Genomic DNA, 20,287 nt, shown 5'->3' on the forward strand with positions numbered 1-20,287 from the left:
TCTCCTTCTTACCAATTTTCTTGCTTTACCTGCATTGCCATCCCGCCGACTACTAGCTGGGCTGTTCTCCCGGCTGTTAGGGAGATCAGTATCCACTAGGGCTGCCATTTCTGAGACCGATACCCTCGCATCATCACCCAACTTGGCAATTTTGCTTGGAATATCAGAAACAGGATTGACCTTCCTTTACTTGGACCCCTTTCTACTTCCACTAACTACATTAACTCAGATGCTTGCCTGATCCTGCTGACCCATGTCTTCAACCTCCAGGTCTACCCCACTAACTGCCTGCTCAGTGAGCAGCATGCTCTGCTCAAGATTGTCTATCGCCCTCAGTGTTGCATTTTGCTCCTCAAAGATCTCTAATGCGAGCTTCCAGGTGAACAACATACTCACATCTGCCACAGAGGTATTCACCCTGGAACAAACATATGGCAAACGGTGCACTGAAGAAAACCTCCAATCTTGCTATCCATTATCTCAGTTACAAAGAAAACAGTGAACAATTGAAAAAGTAAAAGAAAAGAAGAGTACTTACAGGGACTTTAGCTCCTCTTTTTAACTCCGGTTTGATAACTCCACTTAACATGATCTTCTCATATTTAAAAACATTCCTTGTGATCTAGGGCAGTGAAGGGATTAATGGTAACATTTATGGTGGTCTAAAACAGTAAAGTTGATAGAGTGAAAAAAGGACCACCGGCACTGCTAGTATGAACAATGTGGAGGCTTAGACATCGGCCTGATGAAGACACCGGTTCGGTGTTGAAACGCGTAGCCTCTGACTATTAAATACCTTTCCTTTGATGCCTGTCTAAGCCTCCACGTTGTTCATACTAGCAGCGCCGGTGGTCCTTTTTTCACTCTATCAAGTTTAATTCGACAACAAATTTTGTTTGCTTTGTGCATGGACCTGGCAGCAGCTTCATTACTTTTGTGACACCTACCATTGTCTACAATCCAAGGTGAGCATACTCTTATCACCAAGTTTGCTCTCATGTTGTACCTCGCTTTTATTTTCACTATGTGGCGCCGTGTCTCTTTTATTCTATTTTAGTTAAAACAGTAAAGGGGTTAATAATACAATCCCTGGTGGTCTAGGGCTGTGAAGGAGTTAATGATAGCATCCCCTGTAGTCCAGGGCAGTGAAGTGATTTAATGGGTTGTCCAAGAGTTAAAGAAATTAAGCATGACCGGTATGCTCATCAAAATGCGTCTACTGCTTGCCACTCATGACAAACTTACTCATTATTAGTCGTCAAGAGGTTAAAATACACATAGAGGTGAGTTTTGGTAAAGGGCCCACTGTATCTTGGATCCAGAGGTGTAACATAAAGCTCCTGGGCCCCAATGCAAAATCTATAACAGGACTCCATCTTCCATATATCATTTATAATACCGGTGTCTTCGTATGCGGCTGAGGGGCATTTTGGCCCTCTCAGGCTCCAGGTGCGACTGCTACCTCTGCACCCCCTATAGCTACGCCCCTGCATGGATCCTTGTGTCTTATCTCTCTTTTTACCTCCCTCACCTCTGATCCTCCTTTAAATGATTCTACCCTTACTCTGGAGTGTAATATATAAAAACATTTTAAAAGAAAACTATCAGATCCCAGCAAGTCAGATCCTCCATTATCCTTTTTATTACGTTACATACAGGGTACTGTTTGTAGGGAAGTCTTAATGCTTCAGCATACCAAGACATTTTAGAAAATTGGAGCTTCCAACTTTGTGGGAACAGTTTGGGGAAGGTCATTTTCTGTTCCAGCATGACTGTGCCCCAGTGCACCCAGCACTTGTCAGTCTGTTGACTGAATATACTTTTTGCACATTTAGGAAGTATGTTTTGGTTCGTTATTTTACTGCAGTGTGAATCCACAACTTATAAGATGGGTGCCAGGATGTTGTTGTTTCACCTAGAGTTGATGATTCCTTCAGCTTTTAGAAAGTCACCAACCTCACCACTTCTGAAACATTCCCAGATCATAATGGAACCTCCTCCATGCTTGACTGTGGGCTGAATGCCAGCCCAAAGCATGCTCTCACCTGTCATACGACCAACAAACTTTCGCCCCTTCGACCCAAACACCTCAAATTTTTATTTATCTATGACAAGAACCTTCTTCCACTGACTAATGGTCTAGCTCCTGTGCTTTTAAGCCCACAATATCCTTTTCTTTTTATTAACGGTTTTCAGGTTGCAACACATCCCTTCAAGCCACTGGATACAAGGCGGCATTTGACAGTCCCGATTGACACACTTTTTTGCCTCGTTTCCATCAGAGTAGCACTGATCTGACGAGCTGTTTTGAATCTGTCCCGTTTGGAACACACTCTGAGAAATTTGTCCTCATGTGCTGTGGTCACTGGAGGTTGTCCAAGCCGTGGTTGATTGCGTACATGTTTTCAGCTCATGTCTTTTAGGGTACATTGCACGTCACCAAGGGAAACCTTCTCCAGGTGAGCAATTTCCTGTTGACTATGCCCTGCATTTCTTAAAGTGACTATGGCATGTTGCTGTTCGATTGAACGTCACATCCCAAGCCTGGGGTGGCATCTAGCGTCAACACAAACTGTCAGAACGCGTTTGCACAACATTTGGCTACGAGCCAGACGTCCAGCTGCAGGTGTTCTATTGACCACAGCAAGACGGCAATGAAGGCTGGAATGGAGGTCTATCCTCTTCTGCGATGAGTCACGCATTTGTCTAAGGTGCAATGATAGCCAGAGATTGGTGTGGAGACCATGAGGGGTGATATAATGAACAGCAGCCAGACCCGTCCTTTCAGGTACACTAACAGCTCAGTGTTACATTGATTTGGTATTGGAACCAATGGTACATCCATTTCTCCAAAGTGTCCCAGAAGCCGTTTTTCAACAGGGCAATGCATGTTGCTTGTGCTACTGTGAGCAGCCTGCCGGGCCTAAACATGCCACCACGTTCTAAATAAAAGCGAGACTCATCGCTGAAGAGGATAGGCCTGAATTCTAACCTACATTACGGTCTTGCTGTACACCACGATAGCCTTTAAGAGCAGTGGCTTGGAGTAAATGGAACACCTGTAACTGGACGTCTGGCTCGTAGCCCAATATCGGGCAAATGCCTACTGATGGTTTGCACGACACTGGTTGCTACCCTAGGCTTGGGATGTGACGTCCAATTGCATTTGCAGTACAGAATGGATTACTACGCACCATTCTTCCAAACAGACGATCCGTCCGTGCAGATTCTCGCCTCCCCGAACCTCTCTCTGTCATTAATGTTCATTGTTGGTCTCCCAACCTCCGGGACAAGGAATGTGGAACAGTGCTTACATCTAAACCTTGGCAGGTAGCGATCTGCTGGAGTAATAAAGCAAGGTCTCTCAGTTCAAGGATTTTGTCCCTCACAGTTTGTGACAAGTGGTGATAACTGCCACGTCGAGGAACAGGAGGCATCGCACAATCATCCCACAGCACTTGATCTGATTTTTGAGGTTTCACGTGGCTAAAAAACTTTGCTTTCAATCTGGTTTTTATGTCCCTCCCACATGCCACAGATTGGAGCTAGGTGCTTAAAAATGTGATAATTTGCAGATGTTAGCGACACCTGCTACTGCCTTGATTTGCATAACCTTACGGCTTACCCTTCTTTGTGTTGCAATTTCAATGTTGGGGAGTGTAGTATTATAATATCCTTTTCTAGGCATGTGGTGCGCATGATATGATCATGCATAACCTAATGCCAGACATAGAAATTTTTATGTAAAAATGCTTACCTTCTTACATGGGCATGGGACATTTTATGAATGTATTCTCCATGTAAAAAAATAAAAATAAAATCCACCCTCCTCCACCCTTTATTAGCCAGCCATCACTCACCTTATTTCCCCATCCGCCGATTACAATAAAAAAAAAGCGGGGGAAAAACAAAATTACAATCACTGGAAATGCTTCCATGGAGGAAGTGAAACGTTGCTTTGCTGGGGAAATAAATTCATATTTTTTGCTATTTGAGTGCTGCTTCTGGTCTCTATTTTTTGGGTAGTCACCGGTAGATGTAATTTGTAGTATTTTCTATTTCTATTGAAGTATGTATAGTATAGTGTAACACCATATATATAGTATCATAATATTCTTCTATTCTAGGCATGTGGTGTGCATGATATGATCAGGCATAACCTAATCCCAAACATAGACATTTTTATGTAAAGGTGCTTACCGCCTCACCTAGGCATGAGGTGTGTCTGTGGCCAGACACATCCTAATGCCACATATTGAAAATGTTATTATTACATTCCGCATGTAAAAAAAAGAAAAAAATCTGTCCTCCTTCACCCCTTAACAGCAGGCCATCACACCATTTTCCCCATCACCGATGACAATAAATTAAGATGTCATAGAAGAGGGGGAAAAATAAAATACAATAACCGGTAGTCACAGGTAAATGTAATTTGTAATATTTTGAAATTATAATGAAGTATATATATATATATATATATATATAGTGTATGTAACACTATATATATATATATATATATATATATATATATATAGTATCATAATTGTCAAAATCGGTTTGTGGACCCACTGGGTCATACCACCATAGCGGGATAGCAGATGGCCAAACAGGATACCAAGGCAAAGCCAATAATTCAAATAAGGGTACCTGTGGCAATACAGACCGTAGCGATGGCAGGCTCGGATGGGACCTTGGCAGCAGGCAGACACCAGGCGTGGTGAAATACAGCAGGCGTAGAATACGACACAACACGACTCCAACTCTCTACGGCACAGGAACAAGGTAGCAAGGGATACAGGGTACAGGTAGCAGGAACGGGAACACTGGGAACTGGAAAACACTAAGGGACCATTTGTAAAGACTAACACGGTTAACACAACAAAGCTCAGGCAATGAAGGAAGGGGCAGAGCCCTACTTATAGTCCAGGGTGATGATGGGAGCAATCAGTCAATCTAAAACATGTGTGTGCTCTGGCCCATTAAGGCCAGGAATGAGCTAGAGTGCGCACCCTAGTGGTCACTGCAGGACAGGATGGCCGCATGTGCTGGCATCTCTGGCGAGGGAGACGTCTGTAGGATTATAGGAGTCTGCGGTCTGTGACCGCGGTTGTTATAATAATGTTCTTCTACTCTAGGCAAGAATATATATATATATATATATATATATATATATATATATATAGTGTAACAGTATATATATATATATATATATAAAGAATCATAATATTCTTCTCATCTAAGCATGAGGTGTGCCTGGTAGGGCCAGGCATATCCTAATGCCACATATCAGAATTTTTAAAAATACATTTTGTATGTAAATAAAAAAAGAAAAAATCCGGCCTCCTCCACCCCTTAATAGCCGGCCATCACTCTCCTTATTTCCCCAATCGTCGATGACAATAAAATAAATATCATAGAAGAGGGGGAAAATAAAATTACAGTCACCGGTAGTAACCGGTAAATAGAATTTTGACATTTTAATGAAGTACATATATATATATAGTGTAAAACTATATATATAGTATCATAATATTCTCCTATTCTAGGCATGAGGTGCGCATGATATGATCAGGCACATCCTAATGCCAAACATAGACATTTTTATGTAAAGGTGCTTACCTTCTTACCTGGGCATGGGGTGTGTCTGGTACGGTCAGACACATCCTAATGCAACACATAGGAAATGTTATGAATACATTCTGTATGAAAAAAAAATAAAAAATCCGGCCTCCTCCACCCCTTAATAGCCGGCCATCACTCACCTTATTTCCCCATTTCCGATGACAATAAAATGAAATGTCATAGAAAAGGGGGAAAAATAAAATACAATAACCGGTAGTCACAGGTAAATGTAATTTGTAATATTTTGAAATTATAATGAAGTATATATATATATATATATATAGTGTATGTAACACTATATATATAGTATCATAATTGTCAAAATCGGTTTGTGGACCCACTGGGCCCTACCGCCATAGCGGGATAGCAGATGGCCAAACAGGATACCAAGGCAAAGCCAATAGTTCAAATAAGGGTACCTGTGGCAATACAGACCATAGCGATGGCAGGCTCGGATGGGACCTTGGCAGCAGGCAGACACCAGGTGTGGTGAAATACAGCAGGCGTAGCATACGACACTACACGACTCCAACTCTCTACGGCACAGGAACAAGGTAGCAAGGGATACAGGGTACAGGTAGCAGGAACGAGAACACTGGGAACTGGAAAACACTAAGGGACCATTTGTAAAGACTAACACGGTTAACACAACAAAGCTCAGGCAATGAAGGAAGGGGCAGGGCCCTACTTATAGTCCAGGGTGATCATGGGAGCAATCAGTCAATCTAAAACATGTGTGTGCTCTGGCCCATTAAGGCCGGGAATGAGCTAGAGTGCGCACCCTAGTGGTCACTGCAGAACACGATGGCCGCATGTGCTGGCATCTCTGGGGAGGAAGACGTCTGTAGGATTATAGGAGTCTGCGGTCTCTGACCGCGGACGTTACAATAATGTTCTTCTACTCTAGGCAAGAATATATATATATATATATATATATATATATATATATATATATATATATATATATATATATAGTGTAACAGTATATATATAAAGAATCATAATATCCTTCTCATCTAAGCATGAGGTGTGCCTGGTAGGGCCAGACATATCCTAATGCCACATATCAGAATTTTTAAAAATACATTTTGTATGTAAATGAAAAAAGAAAAAATCCGGCCTCCTCCACCCCTTAATAGCCGGCCATCACTCTCCTTATTTCCCCAATCGTCGATGACAATAAAATAAAATGTCATAGAAGAGGGGGAAAATAAAATTACAGTCACCGGTAGTAACCGGTAAATAGAATTTTGACATTTTAATGAAGTACATATATATAGTGTAAAACTATATATATAGTATCATAATATTCTCCTATTCTAGGCATGTGGTGCGCATGATATGATCAGGCACATCCTAATGCCAAACATAGACATTTTTATGTAAAGGTGCTTACCTTCTTACCTGGGCATGGGGTGTGTCTGGTACGGTCAGACACATCCTAATGCAACACATAGGTAATGTTATGAATACATTCTGTATGAAAAAAAAAAAAATCCGGCCTCCTCCACCCCTTAATAGCCGGCCATCACTCACCTTATTTCCCCATTTCCGATGACAATAAAATGAAATGTCATAGAAAAGGGGGAAAAATAAAATTACAGTCACCGGTAGTCACCGGTAAGTGTAATTTGTAGTATTTCAAAATTCTTATGAAGTATATATATGGTGTAACACTATATATATAGTATCATAATATTCTTCTTTTCTAGGCATGTGGTGTGCATGATATGATCAGGCACATCCTAATGCCAAACATAGACATTAAGGTACTTACCTTCTTTATAACAGATTTAAGCAATCTGGAAGCTATTGGTGTCGTCATCATCATCCAGCTTGACCTGTTGAAGAATATGCTACCTTGATCCTCTGAACTTGATGGTCTTCTGCATTTGATGGTCTTTTTCATCTGGATGGTCTTCTGCATTTGATGGTCTTCTTCCGCTGGATGGTCTTCTTCCGCTGGATGGTCTTCTTCCTCTTGAAGTTCTTCTTGGGGATTAGGAGGACAGCTTGCTCTGATGATGTTAAAGAGCTGGTGCACTGTCCAGGGTTTTCCAGTTAGCGTTGACAAATGAAAACCCTGTGAATATGGCCTGGTGGTTTGCTGATATGGCCATGTTGTTATCCTCTGCTGCCTCCATTCTGATGATATCAAATGGTCTGGAGCTGCGCCGGATGTTGTTTGACTAAAAGATAAGGAAGCAGAAGGATTTGGTGATATTATTATGGTAAATTCTCATCACAGCCCTGAATAAAGCTTATGAAAACTGTGTAATTCTAATGCAAAATGTTTACACTTAAAAGGGTTATCCACTTTGGACAATCCCTATTTGTTAAAAGGTTCTCTTACCAATTAGCTGATCACAAAGTGTCCTCCTGCTGGGACCTTTAGCGATCAGCTTAAATCTGTGGGGAAACCTGGCTGTATGTGTTCAATTTCCCTGCAGCGCTACCACAGGGGAAATGAAGCATTACACAATGTCTATTTATATCAATGGGTTGTCTGTGTAATATGGGACAGGTCCTCCAGAGATGCTCTTTGTCACTTCTCTACACATTGGCCAAAAGATGAGGATCATGAACAGATGATCTCCATCTATTAACTGAGAATTCCCTAATAAAATATATAGAAAATTGATTATCTAAACTGGACCACTCTTTTGATAAGGATATTGTAATTATCATTGTTATGTAGACCCAAATGCTCTCCTTCTTAAAGAAACCAGTATGATAATGTAAACAAATATAAATTAAGGACCATTCATTCTCATTCTCAAGTCCCAGTTCACACAGTGTTTTTTGGCGCTGGTTTAGACATAAAAACCGTGTCGGAATCAGGGTTAAATAAACGCCCCAAATCTAGCCCCATTGATTTGCATGGGAGACAGAGGCTTTTTTTTTTCTGGTTGGTTTTTGAAGGCTACAGGGAAAAAAAGCAGCGTTCCCTCTTTTGGAGCTGTTTCCTTCTCTGAACCTCCATTGAAATCAATGGGAGGCAGAAGAAAAAATGCTTGTTTGAAGGTTTTTGATGCGCATTTTGACCAGCAAAGGACCGTGGATTTTTCATTTAATTGATTTAAAAAGACGCCTAAAAAAAAAGTGGAAAAAAAGGCTTCAACATGTGATCTTATACTTACTGGTACAGGCGTGTGTGGTGGTCGCATTCTAAGAGCTTGTACCGAGTCCCAGTCAATATGCTGGAAAAACCTATGGGCTCTGATGTTACCATTGACCCCTAGACGCTTGGCAGGATCTTCCCGGAGGAGCTGAAAATGAAACAACTATAATTGAGCTGGCTCGTTCTCAATACAGAAATCTACAACCTTTTATATTCCATCAATGATCTTACAACTACGGATTATATCTCAATGAAGGGTGAGTGACTGTCTAATAATGAACGGACCGTTGTCAGGAAATAAGAGGAGCCAGCTATGAGGTGGTGGGGTGCACATAACTGCTGGGGGACCAGGGAGAATATTATAGCAGATCGTTATTCCAGGATTTCATGATTTGTTGTAGGAATATTTCTTCATTGTTAATAAACATCAAACAGGCTTTATTCCGTTATATCGACTTCTATTCACTCAAGAAAATTGTCTGGACATCTTCAGGCCCATCATGGCTCTTCTGGGGCAGTGCTGTCACTCGAAGCTACAAAAGCAATTAACCCCTTCCCGACATTTGACATATCCATACATCACAGTCGGGTAGGAGAAGTATGGAACGGGCTCACGGAGTGAATCCGCTCCATACGATGCGGGTGTCGGCTGTATGTTAGTAACACGTTAAATGCCGCGGTCAATCGAGACTGCAGCATTTAAATCATTAGGAAGAGGGGGACGACCCCCTCTAGCAGCTCATCGCGCCCCCTGCAATGCAATCACGGGGTGGCGATGGTTGCTATGGCTGCCTGGGGGCCTAATGAAGGTCCCACGATCTGCCATCTTTATGCCCCTACTAAGACCTGCCTCTGGCAGGGCTTAATAGAAGCCTGTCAGAAAGACGATATACTGCAATACATCAGTATTGCAGTATATAGTGCAAGCGATCCAACGATCGCTGGTTGAAGTCCCCTTGGGGAACTAATAGAAAAAGTAGAAATTTGTAAAATGCAGTTGTTTTTTCTTATGTAAAAATAAATAAATATTAAAAGTTAAAAAAAAAAACTTTTCCCATTTTCCCTCTAAAGCATAGTAAAAAAAAAATAAACATAATTGGTATTGCAGCATCCGTAAAAGTCGGAACTATTACAAGATATCATTATTTAACCTGCACGATGTACGCCATAAAAGAAAAAAAATTCTAAACGCCAGAATCACTATTTTTTGGTCACCTCATCTCCCACAAAAAATGGAATAAAAAGTGATAAAAACGTTGCATGTACACCAAAATGGTATCATTAAAAACTTCAGCTTATCCTGCAAAATAAGCCCTCATGCCACTTAATCGACGCAAAAATAAAAAAGTTATGGCTCTCAGAATTTGGCGACACAAAATAAATGTAATTTCTTACACTTAGTTTTTTACTTGTAAAAGTAGTAAAATATAGAAGAAACGATATATATTTGGTATCACCGTAATCGTATTGACCCGAAGAATAAAGTTAACATGTTGTTTTAATTGCACAGTGAATTCCGTAAAAACAAAGCTAAAAAAACAATGGAGGAATCGCTGTTTTTAAAATTTTCTACTCCACAAATACTCCCGTTTTCTAGTACATTATATGGCACAATAAATGGCAATACAAAAAACTACAACTCGTCCCGCAAAAATCAAGCCCTCATAGGACTATATCGACGGAAAAATAAAAAAGTTATGGCTTTTGGAAGGTGGGGAGGAAAAAATTAAATTGAAAATCTAAAAAATGGCTGCGGCGGGAAGGGGTTAACAGCGTCGAGTACATTTGGACAGTTTTAGAGGCCTTTCTGTATGAATACAATTTTATAACATGGCTGAAGATCTTATATAAGAAGCCGTGTGCAAGACTCAAAATCAATAATAAATGATCATCCCAGTTCAACCTAGAAAGGTACACGTCAGGGACGTCCTTCATCTCCTCTATTATTTTCAGTGGTTATGGAGCCTTTAGCGATATATATTCGTGAGGATAGTAAAATTGTTGGATTCAGGAGTGGGAAATACGAGGATGTTATATCTGTCTATGCGGATTATATATGACTATATCTGAGCTCTCCTCGCGTCTCTATACACATTATTAACTATAAACTTGCTGAATTTGCTACATTTTCTAATCTTTGATTAATTGGGAAAAATTAATGTTATTACCCTTAGACGACAATGCTGAGGATTTAGGGACCGTGATCCCAGTTAGTAACCAAATTAAATATTTGGGGATTTATATATGGAGGGACATAGGGGACTTTATGAAACTTAATTTGTGTCCCCTTATTGTTGAACTTAGACAAAAAGTTAAATTCAGGACCAAACTGAACTTTTCGTTTATGGCGAAACTTCCTATGATTAAAATGTTTATTCTCCCAATGATTTTATACATGCTGAGAAACGCGCCTTTCTGGATTGACATTTCATTTTTTTAAACTTTAGATGGTATCTTGAATGATCTTCTCTGTGGTTATGGCAGGAAGATTAGAATTACACAGGTATATTTGCAGTATCCTCCGGATGATAGAGGTGTAAACCCTCCAGATTTTAGGATGTGTTATTTTGCTGCCAATTACTGTTCCTGATAAATGGTGACATCCGTCTTTTCCATAACACTGGTTGATATGAAAACTTACAGATATAAATATTTTTTTCAGTTACTGGACTATGGACGGCTCTCCGGATCTATATATTCTAAATCTACAGCTTGTCTGATGATGGAAAATGTGGGTATATTGCAAAAAAATTTTCATGTTTTTTTCTTCATTAGTTATTTCTTTATTATAGAGTAATTTAGACCTTCAGCCCCTAAGTTTGCTAGGTTGTGCTAAGGCCATGAAAAAATTGGAGTAATATTAGTAAATGATCTCTGTATAGATGGTAAAATAAAATAACTAGTCATTTTGGCTCTGAAATTTGATGTACCGAAGGATATGGCTTTCAAATATATTCAGATCAACTCTGCTTGTCGGGCCATTAAAAATAAAAATAAATTAAAAACCCGTAATATTCCTGTTTTAAAACTTGTTACTGATAGTTTACACTCGACCTTGCTTTTGCAGGCGTGATTTATCTGCATTTTTGCAGGTAAATTGCAAACCCATTCTTTTCTATGGCCCCATGCACACGACCACGGTTTACACAATCGGCGCGGCATTTAGAACGTTTCTTAACCCTTTAGACGTTTCACAGGAATTAAACCAAAGTAGAGGTGAATTTTACAAATTAAATATTTTGTTGTTGCAGAAATTCATTTTTAATCCATTTTTTTTTTGTAACACAAAGTTTTACCAGATAAACGCAACTCAATATTTATTGCCCAGGTTCTGAAGTTTTAGGAAATATCTCACATGTGGCCCTGGAGTGCTACTGGACTGAAGCACAGGCCTCAGAAGTAAAGGAGCACCTGATGGATTTTGGGCCTCCTTTTTATTAGAATATATTTTAGGCACCATGTTGGGTTTGAAGGGCTCTTGCGGTGCAAAAACAGTGGAAATCTCCCAAAAGTGACCCCATTTTGGAAACTACACACCTTAAGGAAATTATCTAGGGGTATAGTGAGCATTTTTACCCTACAGGTTTATTGCAGAAAATATTAGAAGTAGGCCGCGAAAATGGAAATCTACATTCTTTCAAAGAAAATGTAAGTTTAGCTAATTTTTTCTCATTTCCACAAGGACTAAAGGAGAAAAAGCACAGCAAAATTTGTAAAGCAATTTCTCCCGAGTAAAACAGTACCCCATATGTGGTAATAAACGGATGTTTGGTCACACGGCAGGGCTTAGGAGGGAAAGAGCGCCATTTGACTTTTGGAGCTCAAATTTAGCAGCAATGGTTTGCGGAGGCCATGTCACATTTGCAGAGCCCCTGAGGGGACAAAACAAGGAAAACGCCCAAAAAGTGACTCCATTTAGGTAACTACACCCCTTGAGGAATTCATTTTGGGGTGTAGTGATCATTTTGACCCCACAGGTGTTTCATAGAATTTATTAGAATTGGCCAGTGAAAATAAAAACTATCCTTTTTCTTCAAAAAGACGTAGCTTTAGCTCAAAATTTTTCATTTTCTCAACAAATAAAGGAAAAAAAGAACCCCAACATTTGTAAAGCAACTTCTCTGGAGTGCGGAAATACCTCATATGTGGTCATAAACTGCTGTTTGGGCACATGGCAAGGAATAGAAGAGAAGGAGCGGCATTTGGCTTTTAGAGTACAGATTTTGCTGGATTGGTTTCTTGAAACCATGTCACTTTTGCAAAGCCCCTAAGGTACCAGTACAGTGGAAACTACCCAAAAGGGACTCCAGTTGTGATACTACACCCCTTGAGGAATTAATCTAGGGGTGTAGTGAGCATTTTGACCCCACAGCTGTTTCATAGATTTTATTTGAATTGGGCAGTGAAAATAAAAATTTAATTTTTCTCCAATAAGACGTAGTTTTAGCTGAAAAGGTTTCATATTCTCAACAAATAAGTTTTTCATTTTCTCAAGCAGAAAAAGAACCCCAACATGTGTTAAGTAATTTCACCCGAGTACGGCAATAGCCCATATGTGGTTATAAACTCCTTTTTGGGCACACTGCAGGGCTCAGAAGGGATGGAGTGCCATTTGGCTTTCGGAGTACAGATTTTGCTAGATTGGTTTGTGATCGCTATGTAGCATTTGCAAAACCCCGGTGGGACCAAAACAGTGGAAACTCCCCATAAGTGACCCCCATTTTGGAAACTACACCCCTCAAGGTATTGAGCATGTTAACCCTGCAGCTGTTTTGCAGAAATTAGTGTGCACTCGATATTGCAGAGTGAAAATGGGATTTTTCCATAGATATGCCAATATGTGGTGCCCAGCTTGTGCCACCATAACAAGACAGCTCCCCAATCATTATGCTGTGTTTCCCGGTTTTAGAATCACCCTACATGGGGCCCTAATCTTTTGCCTGGACATTTGACAGGGCTCAGGAGTGAGAATACCATGCAAACTTGAGGCCTAATTTGGCTAATTACACAGAATTGGTTCACAATTGCAGAGGCTCAGATGGGAAATAATAAAAGAAACCCCCAGAAGTGACCCCATTTTAGAAACTACACCCCTCAAGGCATTTATTAAGGGTGTAGTGAGCATTTTCACCCCACAGGTCTTTTCCATTAATAAATGCGCTGCGTATGGTGCATTGTAAAAATTAAAAGTTTTCCCCAGAATTGGCAATTTAGTGGCAATTATGTCGTGCCCAACTTATGCCACTGTAGACACACCCGAAAAATTGTTAAAAGGGTTCTCCCGGGTATGGCGGTGTCATATATGTGGAAGTAAACTGCTGTTTGGGCACGCTGTAGGGCTCAGATGAGTGGGAGATCCATTTGGCTTTTGAAGTGTAGATTTTGCTTGGTAGTAGTTTTGTTTGAGTATTGCTGGTGCTTCCATTTATAATGTAGGGGATATGTAAGCTGGGCAGAGTACATCAGGGGCATAGTCAGGGGGTATAATAATGGGGTAAACAATAAAATAATCCATAGATGTGTGTTACGCTGTGAAGCAATAATTTCTGCACAGGCCGGTGTCGCACTGATAAACGGTGTCTTTACTTATCCCCCTTTTGGTCCACACTCCGCACCTTTGCAGTTTGGGGAATTTTGCTGGGAAGTGTTGTCCTGGTATAATACGGGCACCCTCGCTTCTAGCAGTTGTTTGGGCCTCCCCTTCCTGGTTCCCTAATTTTAGGGCCCCCGATAAATCTCCTCTTGAAACAGTAGAAATGTTCACCTCTGATCTGCATAACTGCATATTTTTTATTTCCTGAACTATGGAAGCCTTAACTAATGTTATTTTTTCATAGACGTAGTGGTATGAGGGCTGTTTTTTTGCGGGACGAGCTGTAGTTATTATTGGTACCATTTTGGGGTACATGCGACTTATTGATCACTTTTTATCCTATTTTTTGAGAGGCAAGGTGACCAAAAAACAGCAATTCTGGCACAGTTTTTTAGGGTTTTTTTTATACAGCGTTCACCATGCATTATAAATTACATGTTAACTTTATTCTGCGGGTCAATACGATTTCGGCGATACCTAATTTATGACACTTTTTTATGTTTTACAACTTTTTGCACAATAAAATTACTTTTGTAAAAGGAATGTATTTTTTCTGTCGCCATGTTGTGAGAACCATAACTTTTTAATTTTTTCGTCGACGGAGCTGTGTTTTTTAAAAGACGAGCTATACTTTTTATAGGCGCAATTTTTGGATAAATACGACTTTTTGAACACTTTTTATTTCAATTTTTGTAGGGCAAAGTGACCGAAAAACAGAAATTCTGGCATTATTTTTTACGTTTTTTTACGCCGTTCACCGCATAGAATAAATATTATAACATTTTTATAGTTAAGGCAGTTACGGTCACGGCGATACCAAATATATATGGTTTATTTATTTTTTTCAATAATAAAGGACTTGATAAGGGAAAAATGGCGATTGTGTTTTATTTTATTACTTAAAACGTTTATTATATTTTTTACAACTTTTTTTTTCACATTTTTTTCACACTTTACTTTAGTCCCACTTTTTTTCTAATACTACGTAGTGCAATGTATTCGTTCTGTCAGTCATTCACTGACAGCAAGCCGATTAGGCTTCGCCTACGAGCGGGGCATAATCGAATTCCGTAATGGCCAACAGGAGGACATTGTTAGGTTTCCTGGTGTCATAATAGCAGTTGGCAGTCGTGCGATTGGAGGGCACAGCTGGCGATCTGCTAGCAACCACAAAGATGCAGCGATCACATCCGATCGCTGTATCTGAGGGGTTAATGGCAGGTATCGGTGCTAGCTCCAGTTCCTGAAGTTACAAGTGGATGTCAGCTGTAACATACAGCTGATATCCACCGATAATGACGCCGGCTCATCTCCAGAGCAGGCGCAATCTTGCTGGTGGCTACGGAAGCCTTTCAGGCCCCGCCTCCGGGCAGGGGCTGGAATTTTCCGTGCTAGGCAAATCGGGAGACCAGTATTAGGCCTCCGATTGCCATTGCAGCCACCGACACCCCGGCGATTTCATTGCTGGGGTGTCGATGAGCTGCAAACACCTTAAATGTAGCGATCGCTTTTGACGGCTGCATGTAAGGGGTTAATGGCGGGGATCGAAGCTAACTTCGGTCCCCGCCGTTACAGCAGGATGTCAGCTGTAAGATACAGCTGACATCCGGGGATGACGGCACCGACTCTGAGCCGGTGCCAAGCATTTGGCGTAATTATACAACATTTTGCAGGAAGCACTGGCTTTCCATGTCGTATACTTACCATAAATGTCGGGAAGGGGTTAATATAATCTTCAATTGTAAATTATTTCCTGAATGTACATTATGTATTCTGGGTGTTTCAGATTTTATAATTTTACCGCTAAAAGACTCACTTGTCATAAAAAAACCTGCTTAATGCGGCCATATCATTAAGGAATGACTATGTAATTTCTAAACTGGTATTCAAAAAGATGGATGTTGTATAGAGGGGTTTATTTATGTGGTTTTTGGAAAAGTGGGAACCTTGGAGCGACTCTTTCCCTAATAACAAGTAAACTATTGTTATAGCATGATTCTATTTTTTGTTGTTGTTTTTATGTGACAGGGAGTGGGTTGTGCAGGGTTGGGAGAAAATTCTAAAGCTTTGTGGATATCTGGTGTAAATGATCTGTACAATATAATGTAATGTTATTGGTATGTATTGCATAAGGAAAAATAAAATAAAAATGAATGAATATTTCTTAATGGGGTTTTTGCTTCTGCACTTATACTGGGTGAAGGACCTCTACTGCCATTGAGTAAACCACTGTTCTAGGTCAGCATAAAATATATCCCATAGAGTAAAATACTCACCCTTTTAATGATGTTCTTCGCTTCCATGCTGGAAGCATTGAATAGTCCTCGGTGGTATTTGGACTTGCTGGTAATCATGATGTTCAAGATGATACCAAATGCATACCAGTCGACTCCAGCATTGTACTCCTCCTCAGCCAGCATCTCAGGGGCCATGAAGCCTGGTGTTCCAGCATATTCGGTGGCTGACCGGTCTCCACAGATGTTCTCGAGTGCCAGACCGAAGTCGGCAATCTTTATATGGCCCGTTGCAGCCACCAAGATGTTAGAGGGCTTGAGATCTCTGTGTAGAAGAAAATAACAATTGGGGTCAAATCAGTGTTCATGCCACAACTAGTCATCTGTGTATAATAGTATTTATTCTTGGATCAGTGCGCTGTTTACACTCTACTGTTGGATAGCAGATATCAATTCAGAAGGAAACTGTTGCACGTAGCTTTCTGTCAGTTAAGAATGGAATATACTTATAAGGCCTCATTCATATTGAGTTCATGCCTTGCGTTTAGCGTGTATGTCGGGAAAGGTCCCAATACAGATGCTAAACATGTTCATAGGGGTTTATTAGCCCGATGGAGGCCAAAAGCGTGCCCTTTTAGCATACGTCGGCCTGGTATAACTCAGTATACCTTTTTTTAAAGGATGGAATAGCGTAGTAAACAACGCATGTCCATCTAGTCGGATCCCACTTGAAACCGTATACTGTGTGGTATACGTTGTTTTTTAAATGGTCTATGAGTGAAGGATGCCACATAGGTTCCCAGGCCAAAATAGAAACCAGGGACTCCGCCTTCCGTCATGGTAGAGGACACCTGGCTGCTGATGTGTAGGACTCTTTATTTCAATAGCATCTTCACTAGATATTTGTGGATGGAAGCTGTCCCCTGAATCACTATCTGCTCATGCACAGTTTTACCCGATGTATTATACAATGAAAATTGGCGAACACCCTGAGCAGGCCCGGGGAAGACTCTGGCTGCTTTAAAAGCCGTTGAAGACTCAGGATGCTTAAAAATTTCCTTAGGGCCACGGTGCGGGTGGAGGGTTCCCTGTATCGATCCCCGGGGGATCCCACACAGTTAACCTATGGAGGCCTCTGCTGCATAGGGAACCACCAGTGATTCTGTCCATATATGGACAGCTACGTCAGTGGAGCTTTTCGACTTATCCATTAAACGGAGGCAAGTGATGGATGCCTAACAGTGGCATCAGTCAAAAAACGTGATGTGAACATAGCCTAGCAGGTTGCTATCATTAACCGCTTCCCGACCGCCCACTGTATATTCACGTCGGCATTTGCTGGGCTCTGTGCAGTGACAACGTGAATTCACGGTGGGTGTTAAAAGCACGATCCGGGTGTCTCAGAGTAGCGCTGACACCCGGATCGCGCTGTTATCACCTACCTCTGTTCCCGGAGATATGATCGGGACCTGATTAGTTCAGGTCCCGGTCATGTGATCGCAGGGAAAGTGTGTTGTAGCAACGAACTGGAAAGTTTGTTGCTATAACAAACTGGAAAGTTTGTTGCTACAACAAACTTTCCCGGGGACCGATTGCAGGTGCTGCAGTCGGTTATAAGGCAGAACCGGGGGCCATATAACAGCCCCCGGGTCTGCCATGCACAGCAGCCTATGAGAACCTCATAAGCTTCCTGTCAGTGTGACTCTCAGCGTCACACTGACAGTTTATAATACGTTACACTACCTAGGTAGTGTAATGTATTATAGCAGCGATCAGTGCTGCCAGGCTTCAAGTAAAACAAGTAAAAAGTAAAAAATAAAGTAATAAAAAAGTTTTATAAAAGTGTAAAAACAAGTTATAAAAGTTACAAAAAGAAATAATGCTTTTTTTCCTATAATAAGTCTTTTATTATAGGAAAAAAATGAAAATGTTAAAAAAAGTACACATATTTGGTATCGCCGCGTTCGTAACGACCCAACCTATAAAACTATAATATTATTTTTCCCGCACGGTGAACACCGCAAAAAAAATAATTAAAAAACAATGTCAGAATCACTTTTTTTTGGTCATCAACCCTCCCAAAATATAGAATAAAAAGTGATCAAAAAGTCGCATGTACCCCAAAATAATACCAATAAAAACTACAACCCGTCCCGCAAAAAACAAGCCCTTACACCGCTTTTTTGACGGAAAAATATAAAATTATGGCTCTCAGAATATGGTGACACAGAAAAATAAATAATTTTATCAAAGTGATTTTATTGCGCAATCGCCACAAAACATAAAAAACCTATATACATATGGTATCGCCGTAATCGTACCGACCCGCAGAATAAAGTAAAATGTCATTTATACCGCACGGTGAATACTGTAAAAAAAAAAATACAAAAAACATTGTTAGAATTTATGTTTCTTTGTCACTTTGCTTCCAAAAAAATCTAATAAAAAGTGATAAAAAAAAATCACATGTACCCTAAAATGATACTAATGAAAAGTACAGATTGTCCCGCAACAAATAAGCCCTCACACGGCTCCGTTGGAGAAAAAATAAAAAAGTTCTGGCTCTCAGAATATGGCGATGCAAAATGTGCAGAGTGTTCCAAAAGCGGATAGGATCAGGCGCCATTTATCAGTGTGACACAGGCCACATATCTGCGAATTATTATTTATGTACCCCATTATTATACCCTCTTATTATGCCCTGATGTACCCCGCACAGATTACATATACCCCCACATCATAACTGAAATACCAGCAAAACCCCAAACAGTTACCAAGCAAAATCTGCGCTCCAAAAGCCAAATGGTGTTCCCTCCCTTCTGAGCCCCACAGCGTGCCCAAACACCAGTTTACGTCCACATATATGACATTTTATATCCGGGAGAACCCGCTCAACATTGTATGAGGTATTTGTCTTCAGTGGCACAAACTGGGCACAATATATTGTGCATTAAAATGGCATATCATTGGAAAATTTTAATTTTCACTTTGCACCATCCGCTGCGCATTAACGCCTTGGCGCACCACGACTTAATAGAATGTCGTGGTGCGAGGGGTTATATATGGAGCGGGCTCACGCGCTGCGCCCGCTCCATATTCTGCAGCTGTCAGCTGTGTATTACAGCTGACACCCGGGACTAACGGACAGGAACAGCGATCGCACTGTTACAGGAGCCTGTAAAATGACATTATACTGCAATACATTAGTATTGCAGTGTATTGTACCAGCGACCTAATGATCGCTCGTTCCAGTCCCCTAAAGGGACTTTTGGGAGGTTTCCACTGTTTTGGTACCTCAGGGGCTTTGCATATGCGACATGACACCCGAAAACCATTCCAGCTAAATTTGAGCTCCAAAAGCCAAATATTGTTCCTTCCCTCCTGAGTCCTGCCGTGGGTCCAAACAGCAGTTTATTACCACATATGGCGTATTGCTGTAATCAGGACAAATTGCTTTACAAATTTTGGGGTAATTTTTCTCCTTTATTCATTGTAAAAATTAAACATTTCTATGTTTTTTCAGAAAAAAGTAGATTTTCATTTTCACGGCCTAATTCCACTAAATTCAGCAAAAAAACTGTGGGGTCAAAATGCTAACTATACCCCTAGAACAATTCCTTGAGGGGTGTAGTCTTCAAAATGGGGTCAGTTTTGGGGGGATTCCACTGTTTTGCTTACTCCAGGGAGTTGCAAACGTGACATGGCACTGAAAACCAA

At 40.7% G+C, this 20,287-nt stretch overlaps 1 protein-coding gene and 1 long non-coding RNA gene across 3 annotated transcripts in view; both read right to left on the reverse strand.

Annotated features, from left to right (window-relative positions):
• Positions 1–34: 34 nt before the first annotated feature.
• On the reverse strand, positions 35–5,118 carry LOC142749852 (uncharacterized). The gene is made up of 3 exons (XR_012882476.1): positions 4,648–5,118; positions 3,195–3,341; positions 35–622 (listed from the first exon to the last, which is right to left on the reverse strand). It is a non-coding gene; the product is annotated as an uncharacterized LOC142749852 (long non-coding RNA).
• A 1,647-nt stretch (positions 5,119–6,765) lies between these two features.
• Positions 6,766–20,287, reverse strand: part of LOC142748190 (protein kinase C delta type-like) — a 28,942-nt gene continuing 15,420 nt past the window's right edge. For both annotated transcript variants that reach the window (XM_075855308.1, XM_075855310.1), the window contains 3 exons: positions 16,613–16,895; positions 8,763–8,891; positions 6,766–7,811 (listed from right to left, as the gene is read on the reverse strand). In XM_075855308.1, the coding sequence (XP_075711423.1) occupies positions 7,650–7,811; positions 8,763–8,891; positions 16,613–16,895 (574 nt within the window). In that variant the 3' untranslated portion in view covers positions 6,766–7,649. The remainder of the gene's footprint in view (positions 7,812–8,762; positions 8,892–16,612; positions 16,896–20,287) is intronic.

The sequence above is a fragment of the Rhinoderma darwinii genome, chromosome 3 (genome assembly GCF_050947455.1).
Source record: "Rhinoderma darwinii isolate aRhiDar2 chromosome 3, aRhiDar2.hap1, whole genome shotgun sequence".
In the NCBI taxonomy this organism is placed as follows: domain Eukaryota; kingdom Metazoa; phylum Chordata; class Amphibia; order Anura; family Rhinodermatidae; genus Rhinoderma; species Rhinoderma darwinii.